Here is a 14,189-nt window from a genome sequence, read left to right as displayed (position 1 = left end):
TCTTGAAACGTGGGTGTGTAAACTACATATAATCCAGCATTGCAAAACAAAAGAACTGGAAATGTACGTGAAGAACCAGTTGTTAAGATGCTGTGTTCTCTTACAGTAATGAAAATCTTTCATCTGAGGCTATTGAAGCACTCAGTGCTTGAGTGAGTGTTACATATTCTTGTAGAAAGGTATGGTTAAGTATTGTCACATGGAACAGTGAGGAGATTATCAATGGCTGGTCAGGGATCATGCCATGAAATAATGAGCATTTGCAACTCTTAATACTCTTCTGAACGATGAGGAATTATTTGTTCTAAAGCTCAGTGTTGGCCATAGACTGCAGGTTGGGCTCCATCTGTGGCCACTGCACAGTAACTTTGTTGGCCAGTTTTACCTTCTGCCTGGAAGAATGAGAAAGGTATGGCTATTCCTAGAAAAGGCAAGACTGTGATAAGGAAACAGGAGATACTGTCTGCTAATGTAACTGAACTGGTCTCTTCAAAGAGAATCTCTTCAGGAGATTTGGAATAGAACACTCTCTTGCCCTTTTCTGTGGTGTGTTACCCTGCTTCCCCAAATCAAGATGCCCGTAGGCCTGGTCTGCTGACTCTGTAGTGCACTCTAGGCAGTGAAGATGACCAGATATACTTTGCCCATCTCCTGTAACCCTGTATGTGTTCCCAGCCATACCAGCCAGCACAGCAGCATTCCCAGTGTCAGTAGTTTACTCCATTCTCAGGATGTGAGACACCTCCATCAAAGCACTTCTACACTACCATAAATGGAGTTTTCCTTGGAAGACCATATTTTTTAATGGTCTTTATAATTTATAATTATAAAATTTATAATTAATTTATAATTTATAATTAATAAACCAACGGTGAAGAATTTAAACCCCCAAAAAATTGTGCCAAGATGTGTGAAAATTTAAGACGTTTCTGTGATTAGAGGGATGTAATTTATTGCCATGTTTCTGAATGAGTTGTGGGCAGACTATGCAAAGCATGGTATTAAAATGATGAAGAACTAAAGGAAATTCACCTCAGCTGCTCCTGAAGCTCGTACTCCACTCCTTTTTCTTGTACTCCACTAGAGGACCAGAGTACTGCTGAGTCAGGATCTCTCTGCCCAATACCAGCAGGCTACAAATATCCCACATCCAAATCAGTGAAGGAAATCTATGAACAATGCCTTACCAAAAGAAAAAGCAGGAGTTATTTTTCCTTTAAAATCTGTGTGGGGATAACGTGGGGACACATCAGCTTGCAGATGTATTCACAGAGCCTTTCAGAGAGGACTTTGTTGGGTCGGCTGCCCCATCCCTTCTTTGCAGGGATGCGTGGTGTGTGTGCCAAGCACTCAGAAGTGGCCTGTCCCACGGCCCACTAGGTGGCAGTTTAGGGACACGGCAGTCACTTGGTTTTATTCATTATGCAGGAGCTGCATCACCAGAGCTACGGGATTTTGGGGGGTTTTTTTGGGGTTTCTTTTTCAGTCGGATGTAGCTATTTCTTTATTTTTACCTGCCCCTGCACTTCTGGCTGCTGAACTTTGCCATCCACATGTCCTGAAGCAGGGAGATGTGGCCAGCCCAGTGATACAACCACAGCCAGTGGGTACCACAGCCCTGAGCATGGGCTGCAGGCTGGCCCTGACAGACACATCACAGCACCCAGCTCACACAAAATATCTTGCTCTCACAGATTTTGAAATCTTACCATTTTTTGACATTTTCACTGTGATTTATATTTGCTTTCACTAGAACACAGGGTTTACCCTTTCTTTTCCTTTCCAGTTCCCTTTGGTTTAAAACAGTAGTCTCCTGCAATGAGACTATTAAAAAAAAAAAAGGAAAAAAAAGAGGATGTTTCTGCAAAAGTTTGTGTTCTGTTTTTTAATTAAATTTTCTTTCCTCTCTAGGCCCCTTATCTGACCATGATTTCAGTTTTTCTGATTATTTGAAACCAATTCGTAGAATACCAATCTGTTCAGTTACTTCTATACTGTTGGAACAAACTGGTTCTTCAAAAGCTGCATTTTTTTAATCTATACATAAATAACATAGAGTTGGTCAGGTTTTTTTTTTTCCTCTCCATTCTGTGGAATAAGATATTCTTGCTTTTGATGCAAGGTTTAGTTTAGACTCCCACAAGACTGTGAGCACTAGAAGCTGCCTGGCCAGGTTAAGGCAGGTATCTAGTGCTCCCTGTCACCAAAGGGTCATTAAAACCTCTCTTTCCTGTACCCTGGCACTGTTCTGTGTTGTGCAGCAAAGCTACACCATGAGGACTTTATAGGATGTGTATTACATATCCCTCTGAAGGGCTGGATTTACTCTTGCTGTCCCTAAATGAACGAATGGGCTGTCAAATTGATGTGGCCCAAACTTCCGGTGTGGTTCTGTTCATTATTTGAGCTTTGTCGTCCCCAGATCATACTGTTAGCAGTGCTTAGAGCCTTCATTTCTTTCAAATATATAAAAAGCTATTGTAAAAATCAGGGAGGTTATGGGCTATTCAACTTGGTGATAAAGAAATATTCTGTTGCATTCAATGGACTTTTAAAGGTCTTCGATTTTTATAGATGCACAAAAAAATTGCTTTTTTTCCATTTCACTCTATTTGACCAGAAATCTGCATTTACAGAGGAAGCCCTTCAATATATAAAAAGCTTTTCAAAATTCAAATGTTAGCATCCAGTAGTTATTAAATTTTTTAAAAATTAACATATTCATATTCAAATACCAGAAATATTAAAGTGTGAGGGGCTCTTTGGGGGTTTTTTAACCATCAGGTAACACTACAGATGTAGCAGACTTAAAAAAGGGTGGAAGAGAAATCTTTATCAGTCCCTCTCTTTTCTCTCTCCTGACAAATTTTACGTGTGTTTTTAAAAAATTAATTTCAAAACTTCCTCCTCTCTGCACATATTTGATACTGTATGGTTGGAAAAGAGCAGTACCACAGAACCACATTGCCCCTGCACCTTTTTGTACAGCTCTTACTGTGTCCGTTATGGAAGAAATAAAAATGCTGTGGAAAAGTTCCTCCTTTTTAAATATACCAAATTCAGTGCTTTCTGTTGTTTTTATTTAATTTACAGTTAAGCACTTGGAAACTTGTGACTGCTACAGAGCTTGGTGAGCCTGTGCAGAAACCTCTTGGTAACAGTGAGTTAGGTTCTTTAGCGTGCAACAAATCGTTATAATGGCTAAAATCCTGGCCCCTTAAAAGTTTGAGGTTTGCCTTAGGCTTGGTTTTAAACACAGGCTTTCACCTGTGCAGAAATGAGCCTCATTTGAGGAGGGAGCAGGATGGCAGGTTGCCCCTGCTGCCTGGGGCCATTGCCAGCCTGGCTCCCACTTGGCAGAAGCTGGGAAAGAGGAGAAGGGGCTGTCTGTCACTGCCAAGTGGCCTCAACCTCCTGTTCCTGCCTGCCTTCCCCATCTTGGAGAGCCAGCCAATATGTTCTGGACAGAAAACAGCCACACCATGTGTACAACATCATGTTTGCTGCTGTGCACCTGGGGACAGGCAGGTCTAAATCCTGCCACCCTCACCAGTGCTTTGCCCTGTCCTGGTGGAGGAAATCAAAAGGTGCAAAAAACTTTTCATGAGAGGCAAAGCAAGTGATTAATCCTCTGCTTCATTTTGCTTCTTAGTCAGATATGTTGGGAATCAGGTGTTTTGTTTTGCAGATGTGTAGATCTGGGTGGTGAGTTTTCAGCTGGGTTTCTGGTTGAAATGTGAGAAGGGAGGAGGGAAGACTTGTCTGCCTTTTTATGACTTGTGTTTTCAGTAACTTTGCTGGAATTTTTGGTATGATTCTGGCTTTGTCACTCCAGCCTCACAAACTTCAAAGACAGAGGCTTACTCCTATGAATTTTTATTGGTTTCCGGTGATAATAAGGTGACAGGGCATATCTAAGGTCTTTCTAGCTTTTTTCAATTCTCTTAGTTTTTCTCATAGTATTTAGGCCATAATGGTAATTCTAGAAGAAATTCTGGGTACTAGATTGTTTACATTCAGAGACATGATTCCTAATGCTTCACTAAAACACTTTTCTCCCATTTTCCCTGCACAGTAAAATGCAAGAATATGGTTTCATTAAAAATCTGCAGAAGACATATGCCATCCATTCAGCTGTCACCCTAGATCTCCGTTTTCCCTAGTGTTGAATTGTTAAAGTAACTTTTCTTTTGTGTGTAACATTTCCTTTCATTGACTTTATTGTATGTGACTGCTAGTCATATTCTGGGTGTAGCAATGACTGATTTGTTGTTGCAGACAGAGCAACCATCTGAGGTTGAATTACATCCTCAGATGAACAGACCCACATCACAGGCAGAAGAAAACAGTTCAGCAAAAAAGGTGAGATCTGCACACATTATACCGTTGTGGAGTGATTTTCCTTCATCAACAAATGTGTTTGTTTTAAGTTTAAAAGCAATTAAACAGAGGGTTAGGGTTATGTTTTTACATGTTTACCTTCTCTGGAGGTCAAGACACTGGTGGAGAACTGTGATCCCTATGTGACATCAACTCACATAAATCATTAAGAAACCTCCTACTATGTACACATTGATGCACATGCTTTGAGAGGGACAGCTTGCCATTTATTTCAAATCAATAGGGGCTTGTGGAGCCTTAGGGAAAACAAAAAAGAGTTTGATTGAGTACTCCAGCCCTGTCTCACTGTAGTTCCTCCAAATTGTGATGCACTTCTTGGTTTTAGTTATCGAGGATTCGATTTAGATGTAAATACCTGTTTACTAGAGGTCAGCATCTGCCACTAAATGTACATAGACTGGGAGAGATTTGCTCAAGATGTGCAGTTTCTAAGGTGTTTTTCTATGAACCTATCAGTTGTAAAAAGTAAGCACTGAAATTAAAAACAGCACACTTCAGAGAGCCTTGCTTAGGGATGGAGTGGCCTTAGCAGTGGCTGTGTTTTCCCTCTCCTGATCTTGCTCTGACCACCTCCTTCCACCAACCCCAGCCAGAACAGCTTTGGATTAGGGGGCAAATACAGATCCTCCCCATTCTGGCCCCTCCTGCAGCCAGAGAGCACCTGCAAGAGTGCCCAACCAAGAACTTTTGGCAGATGCTGGATGTACCTTGCCCTGGGAGCACCATCACACTTCTTAGTAACTTGGGGCACAGGCAAACATCCAGTGTCATCATTTTCTACATGTGACAGTGCCTTCTGGCAGTGTCCTTGCTCTGCTTGTGCTCATCATATGCTACTTCCAGCCTGGCCCTGCTGTCTCCTTGCTGTGCTTTATAGCTCTGCTGGGGAAATGAAGTCCTTGTGATTCTCCTACATCATGCTCACCCTCATCCCACCTGGCTCCCTAAAATGCAGTGAAGCCCAGGCTGTATGATGTGGGAGGTTGTTGCACTGCTGAGCCACCTTCCAAAGAAGCAGCAGCCAAAGAGCCCCTTCTGAAGGATCTGCTCGAACCATTGCTTACACTGTTGTGTTTGAAAGGGGAGAGGGAATTACCCTGTGGATATCGTGGGGTTTGGGCAGTTTGAGGTAGACTGGAATTGTGTGTTGGGCATTCTAGTTGTGGAAGGCATATGCAGGTTCCTCCCTTGCTGTATGGGGGGTGTTTGCAGGGAGCTGTGCCTGTGCAGAGGATTTCAGAGCATGGCATTACCAGAGATCTGTGCAGCTGACATCCTGATCAGAACATCTGATAATATGCTGACATCCTGATCAGAACATCTGAAAATATTTTTAGATTTTTTTCAGTAATTACAAAACTCTAATGTTTAAACCTTTTTCCTTATAATTCAAATTCTTTTTATAATGGCAACCTTTCTAATATGAATGATTGATGGTCTTATATTGGTTACATTTTGTATCACTCCTAGAAGTCTCTTCTTGTGAGTCAGGCTGCTTAATACAGTATTGTTTTTTTTTTCCTTGTAATTGCTTTGTCATTAAATGTTTCCCCATTTTTTTCTTATTTTATTAATGTTTGGTGAAAACACAGTAGTGAAGGTAATCTAGCACAGTAAAATGTGTGAAATTTGGTCGTTGGTTTTGTCTTTGATGCTGCTAAAACCTGTCTCAAGTCAATTCAACTTTTTGAGTCCTAGCTTTCTCATTCATGAAATGAGGCAGTAATAGCTATATCCCTTGTGAAATTGATCTAATAATAAAATACACTGAAAAGGATACATTTATATTTATAATTTCAATCAGCTATAAGGGAGTAAAACAACTTCTCGTTGCAAAAGAAAGGATGTCTTAATTTATAATAATGAAAACACTTCTTGCCACTGAAGTCATAAAAATGCAATACTCTTCTTTACCTAGAAAATACAGACTATTTCTCTGATGTAACTTATCAAGAGAAATAGCTGGCCTTCTATACTTCAACATGTTAATTGTGCATGGATAATGTATTTGTATTTCAAAACTATATTCAGTGTTACTCCATGTAAGAGAGGAGGGGAGAAGAGAGAGGCTCCATGCCAGACATGTGAGGCAGTAAGTTGGGATGCAAGTGATTAATTATTGATTCTTTCCAACTGAAAATAGTCAAAAATAAATCTTGCTCTGTTTTTAATGCTTTTGGGTCAGCTGGGGGCTAGTCCATGTGTTTATACCTCTCCCTCCACCTCCACCCAATGCACACTAAGCTATACAACCCAGTTGTGAAGAGCCTGTCATCCAGATGAAGGTAATACACCCTTTCATTCATGAAGGGATTTCAGGAGTTATTGTTCCTTTTTCAAAGTCAGAAACCTGAGAGGCTATTACCAAATTGGAAGTAAGCTCTCTACGTCTTTAAATTATGAAATCTTAACCAGCTGTCAGCAATTTATGTGACACAAGTATTCTCCAGCCTAATGATGGGATACATATGGCCTGACTTAATGTTGCTGTGCTTTTTCCTTTCAGGAGGTTGTTCTTGCTCAACCACCCTCCAAACCCGCCCGCAGGAAGCTCCGGACGGAGGCACAAGGGCTGGAGACCCCCGAGCTTTCTCCCACTATAAATGTGACTTCTTCCCTGCCAGCAGTCAAGCCTCACCTCCCAGTCCAAAAGTAAAAACCTCTATCAAGCATGCCAAACTGCAGTGTGAGATTTGATGTAGCAGGGTTTGCTCTTTATGTAATTTTGCACTTAAAAGTTCTGTTTCTGAGGATGCTTCACAAGACACAGGTCTCTGAAATCTACATCAGTCTTCTCAAATGCAGACTAAGCCTGTAGTGACTGCCAGTGGTATTTGATAGGTAGATAACCTCTTCAAAGGTGTCCTACTTTTGTACCTGCTAGACATGGCTGAGGAGCAAGCCTACCTATCCAACCATCTCTAACACAACTTGTTTTGTGTGTGAGGGTGCGTGTTTCTGCCTTGCATGTGTCTTCTGGAATTTTGCTCCTTCATGTGGATAGATATGACCAAATAAAAGCCCGAGAAGCCAAGTCATGAAATGCTTTATTTTGGTCATATCCTTGTGATATTTCTTTGTTGCAAAGCATGTTGGAAACTGGCTTGTCACTGGTGTGAGACAAGCCACAGACCACTTGTCTGATAATGGCCAAACCCAACACGTGTTGTTTGCTCTTGTAAATACAGCTGTCAAAGCTGTCAGCTGATTTATAGGGATTTCACTCTATGTGTATTTAATAGTGGTGGAGAAGGGGTTGTACAAGTGGTAAGCAAAGGCACTTGAAACCCTGTTGGGTCTGTGCATCTCCCTCAGCTGAAGCACTGTGCAAACATTACACCCCACCATCACCCAGGGCCTTGCAAATGACATCTGATTCAGTCTGAAACAAAATCAAGCTGCCCAAATCAATTGAGCGTTTCTTGGCAGACTGTTTATCAGTAGATTGAATCTGTGCTGCATAATTGGAGATTAGAATAAGTAATAAGACTCCTAGGATGCTCTTAAAGTACTATTTTGTGCTTTGGGAGTCCATATTCCATTGTGGTTCAAAGATAACAGCATTTGTTAACATCTCAATATTGTCTTGTCTGTATCTTTCCTAAAATGTTAAAATGGCCACAGACATATATTGCCCTGCTTTTTTTTTTCCCCTATCATTTATTACTTTATAGCCTATGGAGAGTAGTTTGCAGGAAAATAGTGAAGCAGAAAACTGACAGTTCACTGGAAGATAACAGCATAAAGTCCTGTTGCTGTGCTGAGAGAGAGTCTATTGCAAAAATCAGTGTCAACAGCTCTGTTAAGAGAGAAGAGCTAACGGGGACTCTGTGCCCCTGGACCATATTTAAGTAGGGCATCTGTTTTAGATCAAATCTGGCATTAAAGAGCTCTTGTTTCCTCATGTAAAACTTTAAAATAATTTATTTGGAAAGGGGCTTGGATATTCGGTCAGTATTTTCTTCCCTTTTTGCTCTTGTTATCTCTCTTGCTTTGAATAGGTTGGTCCTTATCTACAGCTGTCTCTTTTTATACCTGTCTGCATAGCTGTCATTTCCTCCAGATCAGTTACCACAGGCTATGAAGCAATAAAAATTCTTAATTAATAAAATAAGTTCTTAAAAAAAAAAAGGTACATCCTTTATTTTAGCAGCAAAAAAGCTGAGGGAAGTCAATCAGCCAGTCTTCCCGTTTGTGATGTCAGATGGTTGTGGTGGAAATGTCTGCTTTGAATAAAAGAAGTATTAATTTTTGAAGTAAAGAAACATCAGAATCAGCAAAACTCTGAGACAGAATTTTCATGCCAATGTCCTTTCTTTCTGTATAAAATGATTTTTGTATTTTCTCTTAACCACTTATGACTCTTTAAACTCTACAAGTCTCTGAAAACAGCTAATGCAAAGGTACTGAAATAAGCACAGCTATGCAGGGATCATTCTTAAGCTCAATGAGAATGCAGTGATCTTGAAATAATTGAGACAGCCTAAAATATTTCTGTCATTCAGGTTAACAAGCTTCAAATATTCCTCCTGTTTCAGGCATCTTATTTCATTGTTACATTTTTCTTCTCCTAAATCTGTAGTTTGTACCTTGTCTTTGACACGTAGTCCAGGGTGCAGAGAGTTATGCAGAATGGGTGGCTGCTCTTCTGTCATCAGCCAGCGCTGAGACTCTTAATTGAAATGTCTTGTATTTATCTGTCTGGCAGACAGTCTTCCAAGCAGAAAAGGGCTATTCAGACCGCTATACGAAAAAACAAAGAAGCCAATGCTGTGCTCGCCAGGTTGAACAGTGAGCTCCAGCAGCAGCTGAAGGTAAGGAATGCATTGAAAATCAGTGACAAAGCTCCCTGCAATCAGTTACGTGTCACCTCCAGCAGTATTGAAATCAGAACAAAAAATAGGACAGTAATTGAAACAAGCACAGAGATGAGGGCTTTTAATGAGAGCACATTGCCATCATTCCTTGGGTCAGGTCTTACTTGCTTCCATCTTTAGCAGGCCAGTGCTGTTACCTGTGTGTTTTGCAGCAGGAAGAGACAGAGAAGTTTGTCTAAGTTCACAAAAGAGAAGAAAACTGAACTTGTTCTTCAAGTTGTATTGCTGTCTGGAAGCTTTCTGACAGAGCAGAGCTCTGCTGTTTTCATAGAGACCACAAGACTTGATGGGTACTCCTCAGGCACATTTTGCACTGAGGCTCAGGGGGCGGTCAGGTACGCTCCCACTCTGGGCTCTGAGCCTGCCCAGGTGGGGAAGCACACCCTGGAGGAGATGCTGTCCAGCCCAGCTCCCACACTGGCAGGGAGCCCTTCCATGGGAGGTCGGAGAGAGCCTGGCTGGCTGCCCTTTTCTGGAGCAGGGTGCTGCATGTGAGCATCCCCAGAGTTCTAACACACCTCTCCCCTGCAGGAGGTCCACAAGGAGCGCATTGCCCTGGAAACACAGCTGGAGCAGCTTCGTCCTGTCACCGTCTTGTGACGCCCCGCGTGGCCCAGCAGGAGCAGAGCAGAGTCCAGCAGCCTCGCAAGGAGAGGAGTTCTGTGCAGCTGAGCAGGGTCTCTGCCAAGGCAGTGGGGAGGACTGGCCCTGCTGGCTCTCTCTTTGCCCCATTACACACATTTTGCCTTTGCAGGTGAGGAAGGTACAGAAAACAAATACCTGACTATGGAATATTTCCAAGTGGGGGATGCTTTGCCTTCTTTCCTCCCCCTTCCCAGCCTAATGTGTAAATGCAATTTATCGCTGAAATGAATAACCTGAGAGTATTTTATTTATGTAAAGAATTCCTGATTTATATGTGTTTTGGCAGCACCTCCTGCCCTGGTCATTAAGAGGTACAGCATTCCTGAGTTCTTGCTTAAATTGAAAACTCATCCTCTGAGATGGGCTTCTGGATGTTACTGATTCCTGGAGGATTGTATCATTGTAGAGTACCTGTGGATTTAACATACCACAGGAACAGAACTTGCAAGATGTACAGAATCTTTCTCCTCAATCACATGTTAAATAATTATTTTCTTAGTACTGTTTATTATGCAATCACGGATGTATTTTAATGTTAGAGAACTTGTATTTTATTAGTTCAAGTCATATAGGAGAACAGTAAAAAATACTAAAATATAATTATTTTGGAAATTAGGAAAAAAAATCTTTTTGAGCTACAGCTGTTTCTAATCACCAGTATTTGAGCACTTGCTTGCAACTACCAGTGTCTCTGCATTCTTTTAGCATGTTTGAGATGGCTGGTGTATAGCCTTTTTCTTTTCTTCTTTTCCTTTAACCAACAGTGTATTTCTAATAAGAGGTTAAAAATGCATTCAGGTCATTTTTATAAAAGCTATTCTATTTACATTTGTATTAGACTGCTTTGTTGTCTTAATAGCTGCTGATTTGTTTTAAGGATGTGTACAAGATCTGTATTTCCAGAAGAGGGAAGATAGCAGAAGTGATATGTATGAGGCTATAAAATGTGAGATGGAAGTAATTGCCTTTTACAACAGGCTTTTGTTAAGGTTCCTTTGCACATCAGTGGAGATGCTGCTGATAGGAGAAAGCTGCTAATGTCCATCTGTTTTCTAAAGGAAGAAGTAAAGATTAATCTTTAACCTGCATTTGATCCAAGGCCAGCTGAGTCCCATAGGGAGTTTTCCCTGGATGCAGTGGTGGCTTTGGTCTCAGTTCTTACAGTGGAAGCTGGCTGATGAATGTTGCAGTATTTCTTGGGGCAATACTCTTGGATTGGGTGACTTCAGACATAATAATGTCAACCCTGCTCCCACGATGGGTATGGTGTGCTTTACTGCACGGGGATGTCACCTACCTGTTGTCCTCCTTAAACATGACCCTGCACACGTCTCACTGACCTGATTTTAGTGTATGTGGTTGCCTTGCAGAAATGGTGCAGCAATTTTGTCACCCTTGTGGGTGTGATGCTTGCTCCCTGTAGCTTAGGATGGCCCTGGGGCTGAGAGGAAGGAGAAGCAGGTTTGAAGCAGCTGTAACCTCTCCTTGGGGTGTGTCGTGGAATGGCTGCTGTGGCATATCAGAGGGCACTAGAGAAGCCAAAAGTTTTGTTGAGAGATAAGAAAGACATCACTGGGAGTGTTTGAAGTGGTAAGGAAAGAGTCTGCTTTTGCTGAAAGGAATGTGGAAGGGGGACATGAAGTCTGCAGGTGAAAATAAGCATTGGCAGAATTGTTACTGAAAGTCTGTTTTTGTAATGCACTAGTTTTGTTTCAACTAAAGATCACTGTGTCAACCAGCAACAACTGTTCTTCTGGATTTGGGACTTCTCTCGTGTGGCTGTTGCATAGCTGGGGTCAGATGGTCATTCCTGGTCAGTGACAAAATGTGAGGAATGCAAGCTTTTCTGGGAATCTGCAAAAGAGCCACTGCCCTCCTGCTAATAGTGGTATTGCTGAGAATTTGTCATCATTTATTTCATTTGTTCATAATACTACTGAGTCATTCCTGAGATTTAATGAGGTTAAGTGCTTGCCCTGTTTGCTTTTTAGTTCATGCAGTGTAATTTGCTTAATAAGACCTTACTATTTCATAGGAAATAATTATGTGGCACACTTGTTTTTTGTTTTATGGGTAATTTTTTAAGGAAGGCTTTTAAATTATTACAAAGAACCATGTACATTGCATTTTTAAGGCAGTAGAGGAGTTTTTCATGTTTGAAAGGAACTTCCTTTGAAATAATCTCCCATTTATTTCACCTGAGTTATTCATGGAATAGACATTCTTCAAGGGAAGAGTGGAAGAGTCTGCTTTATACTGTCTTTTTCAAATGTCTCCCTTCTAAAATCCAGGAGTTTTTTTCATTCATTGGAGATTATGATACTTGCTTAGCCAACAATTAAATACTTGCTTGTCTGTTACTTTACCACTGGATTAATAAATAAAAGTATTTAACAATCCCTGCATTTTTAGCACTGCAATCAAATACTCCACTCAGCTTCAATGACTGGAATGTGAGTTGATTTGTATTCTTTTTGGTGAAATATCAGCCATGATGATGGTACACCACTTCATACATCAGTAAAGTGAAATATTCAAGGAGAGGTGTTAATGTGTTATACATACGATGCCGTAGGTAACTCTTCTGTATGTCTCAGTGGTTAAGCATTTATGATAGCCCACACAAAATGAAAAAATGTGTCTGTTCTTGGGAAGCTGTTGGCATTTTGAGGAGAGGAGAAGGCATCATGAAGCTATGGCAGTGCTTCCTTCTGTCAGTTGTTCCATGCAGCCATGCTTATGGCTACTGTTAACAGTCCCTGGCTGGTCCAAATTCACATCTAAGTCCAGTATTACAGATTTTCTTCAAAATTACTTTTTCCTTAGAAAAATGTGGGTGGATCAAAATCAAAATTTCTTGCAGAAGCCTTTGCTTTCTCAGACTTTGGATGGGAGGTGCTCCTACATCCAAAACCATTTGATCAGAAAGGGAGACCTCACAGGCTTAATGTTCAGGGTACTTCCTTGGGGTGCAGGTGAGTGATCAGCTTTAAGGCCCTGACCTCCGTGACCCAGAACAGCAACTGAGGTTTGCCTGCCCCAGCTGCCAGCCTGGTGAAGGAGTGGGATGGCATTCCCATGCATGAGCTCTCACTGTCCTCAGTTTGTGGTTTCTCTAGGTACTTGGGCAGGGCACAACATGCCCAGCAAGAGAGAATAAGTGGGAACAGGAGCACAGCATCCTTGCATCTGAGAGATGTGCTGACCATGAGCCTGATGCCTCTTTTCAAGTCTTCAGTGCGCAAATAAATATTTTTGTCTACAGAACAGGACTAGCCAGAGCAGATAAAGATCTTCCTCAGTGTCTGTGTAAGTGTGCACTCAGGTGTATTCCATTTGTCCATGCTTTTCTTTATGGGTCTGTTAACATTCATAAAACCTGATACCTATATTTGTTTCAATCTATGGTAATTCTGTGGTGAAAAAAGAAAAATGCCCAGCTAAGTGTAGTGACTGATTGCCTTTGTAGATAAGCCACTTTTATTTGAGCCTTTCAAAATAAATAATGACCTGGTAATTAAGCAAGGCAAACAGTTTCTATTTCTGAGGCATTCCTTTATTAACAAACTACCTGTGAACACACATTAATCCTTAAGGATCAATGTCCTTCTCCTAGTTATTAATATTATACTAGGATGCAGTGGAAGCATTACCAGCTCTTTCCAGAAAGTCCTCAGTTCACTCTTCCAGAGAGTTTTGGTGATGTAACAAAAGTGTGTTTAGTCAAGGCAGCCTCCTTGTTACTGGTAAATTGTTGGATATTCTGTTAAAGTCAAAATATTATCTTCAGTCTGCATGGCAGTAGTTTTCCTGTTGGAAATTCTGTATCCACATCAGGGAGAAGAATCTGTTTGGCTATCATCCAGACAGTTCCAACTGGAGGGATGATCAGAGGGCTGGAGCACCTCTCCTGTGAAGACAGGCTGAGTTCAGGTTGTTCAGCCTGGAGAAGAGACGACTCTGGGGAGACCTTATAGCACCTTTCAGTACCTAAAGGTGCTACAAGAGAGCTGGAGAGGGACTTTCTATATGAGCATGTAGTGATAGGACAAGGGGGAATGGCTTCAAACTGAAAGAAGGCAGGTTTGGATTAGATATAAGGAAGAAACTCTTCACTGTGAAGGTGGTGAGATACTGCAAAAGGTTGCCAGAGAAATTATGGCTGCCCCACCCCTTGAAGTGTTCAGGGCAGGTTGGATGGAGCTTTGAGCAACCTGAACAGTGAAAGGTGTCCCTGTCCACAGCAGGGGGGGTTGGAACTAGCTG

General features: G+C 41.4%; 1 protein-coding gene across 1 annotated transcript in view; it reads left to right on the top strand.

Moving 5' to 3' along the window:
- The window catches only part of REPS2 (RALBP1 associated Eps domain containing 2), a 95,347-nt gene extending 81,414 nt beyond the window's left edge, over nt 1-13,933 (top strand). The window contains exons 16-19 of the mRNA XM_039714400.1: nt 4,279-4,362; nt 6,908-7,053; nt 9,110-9,215; nt 9,810-13,933. Of these exons, the coding sequence (XP_039570334.1) occupies nt 4,279-4,362; nt 6,908-7,053; nt 9,110-9,215; nt 9,810-9,878 (405 nt within the window). The 3' untranslated portion in view covers nt 9,879-13,933. The remainder of the gene's footprint in view (nt 1-4,278; nt 4,363-6,907; nt 7,054-9,109; nt 9,216-9,809) is intronic.
- Nucleotides 13,934-14,189: the final 256 nt, after the last annotated feature.

Source organism: Passer montanus, unplaced genomic scaffold (assembly GCF_014805655.1).
Source record: "Passer montanus isolate IOZ18808 unplaced genomic scaffold, ASM1480565v1 scaffold3, whole genome shotgun sequence".
NCBI lineage: Eukaryota > Metazoa > Chordata > Aves > Passeriformes > Passeridae > Passer > Passer montanus.
The sequence above is the reverse complement of the archived record's forward strand: the minus strand, read 5'-3'. Positions and strand labels throughout refer to the sequence as shown.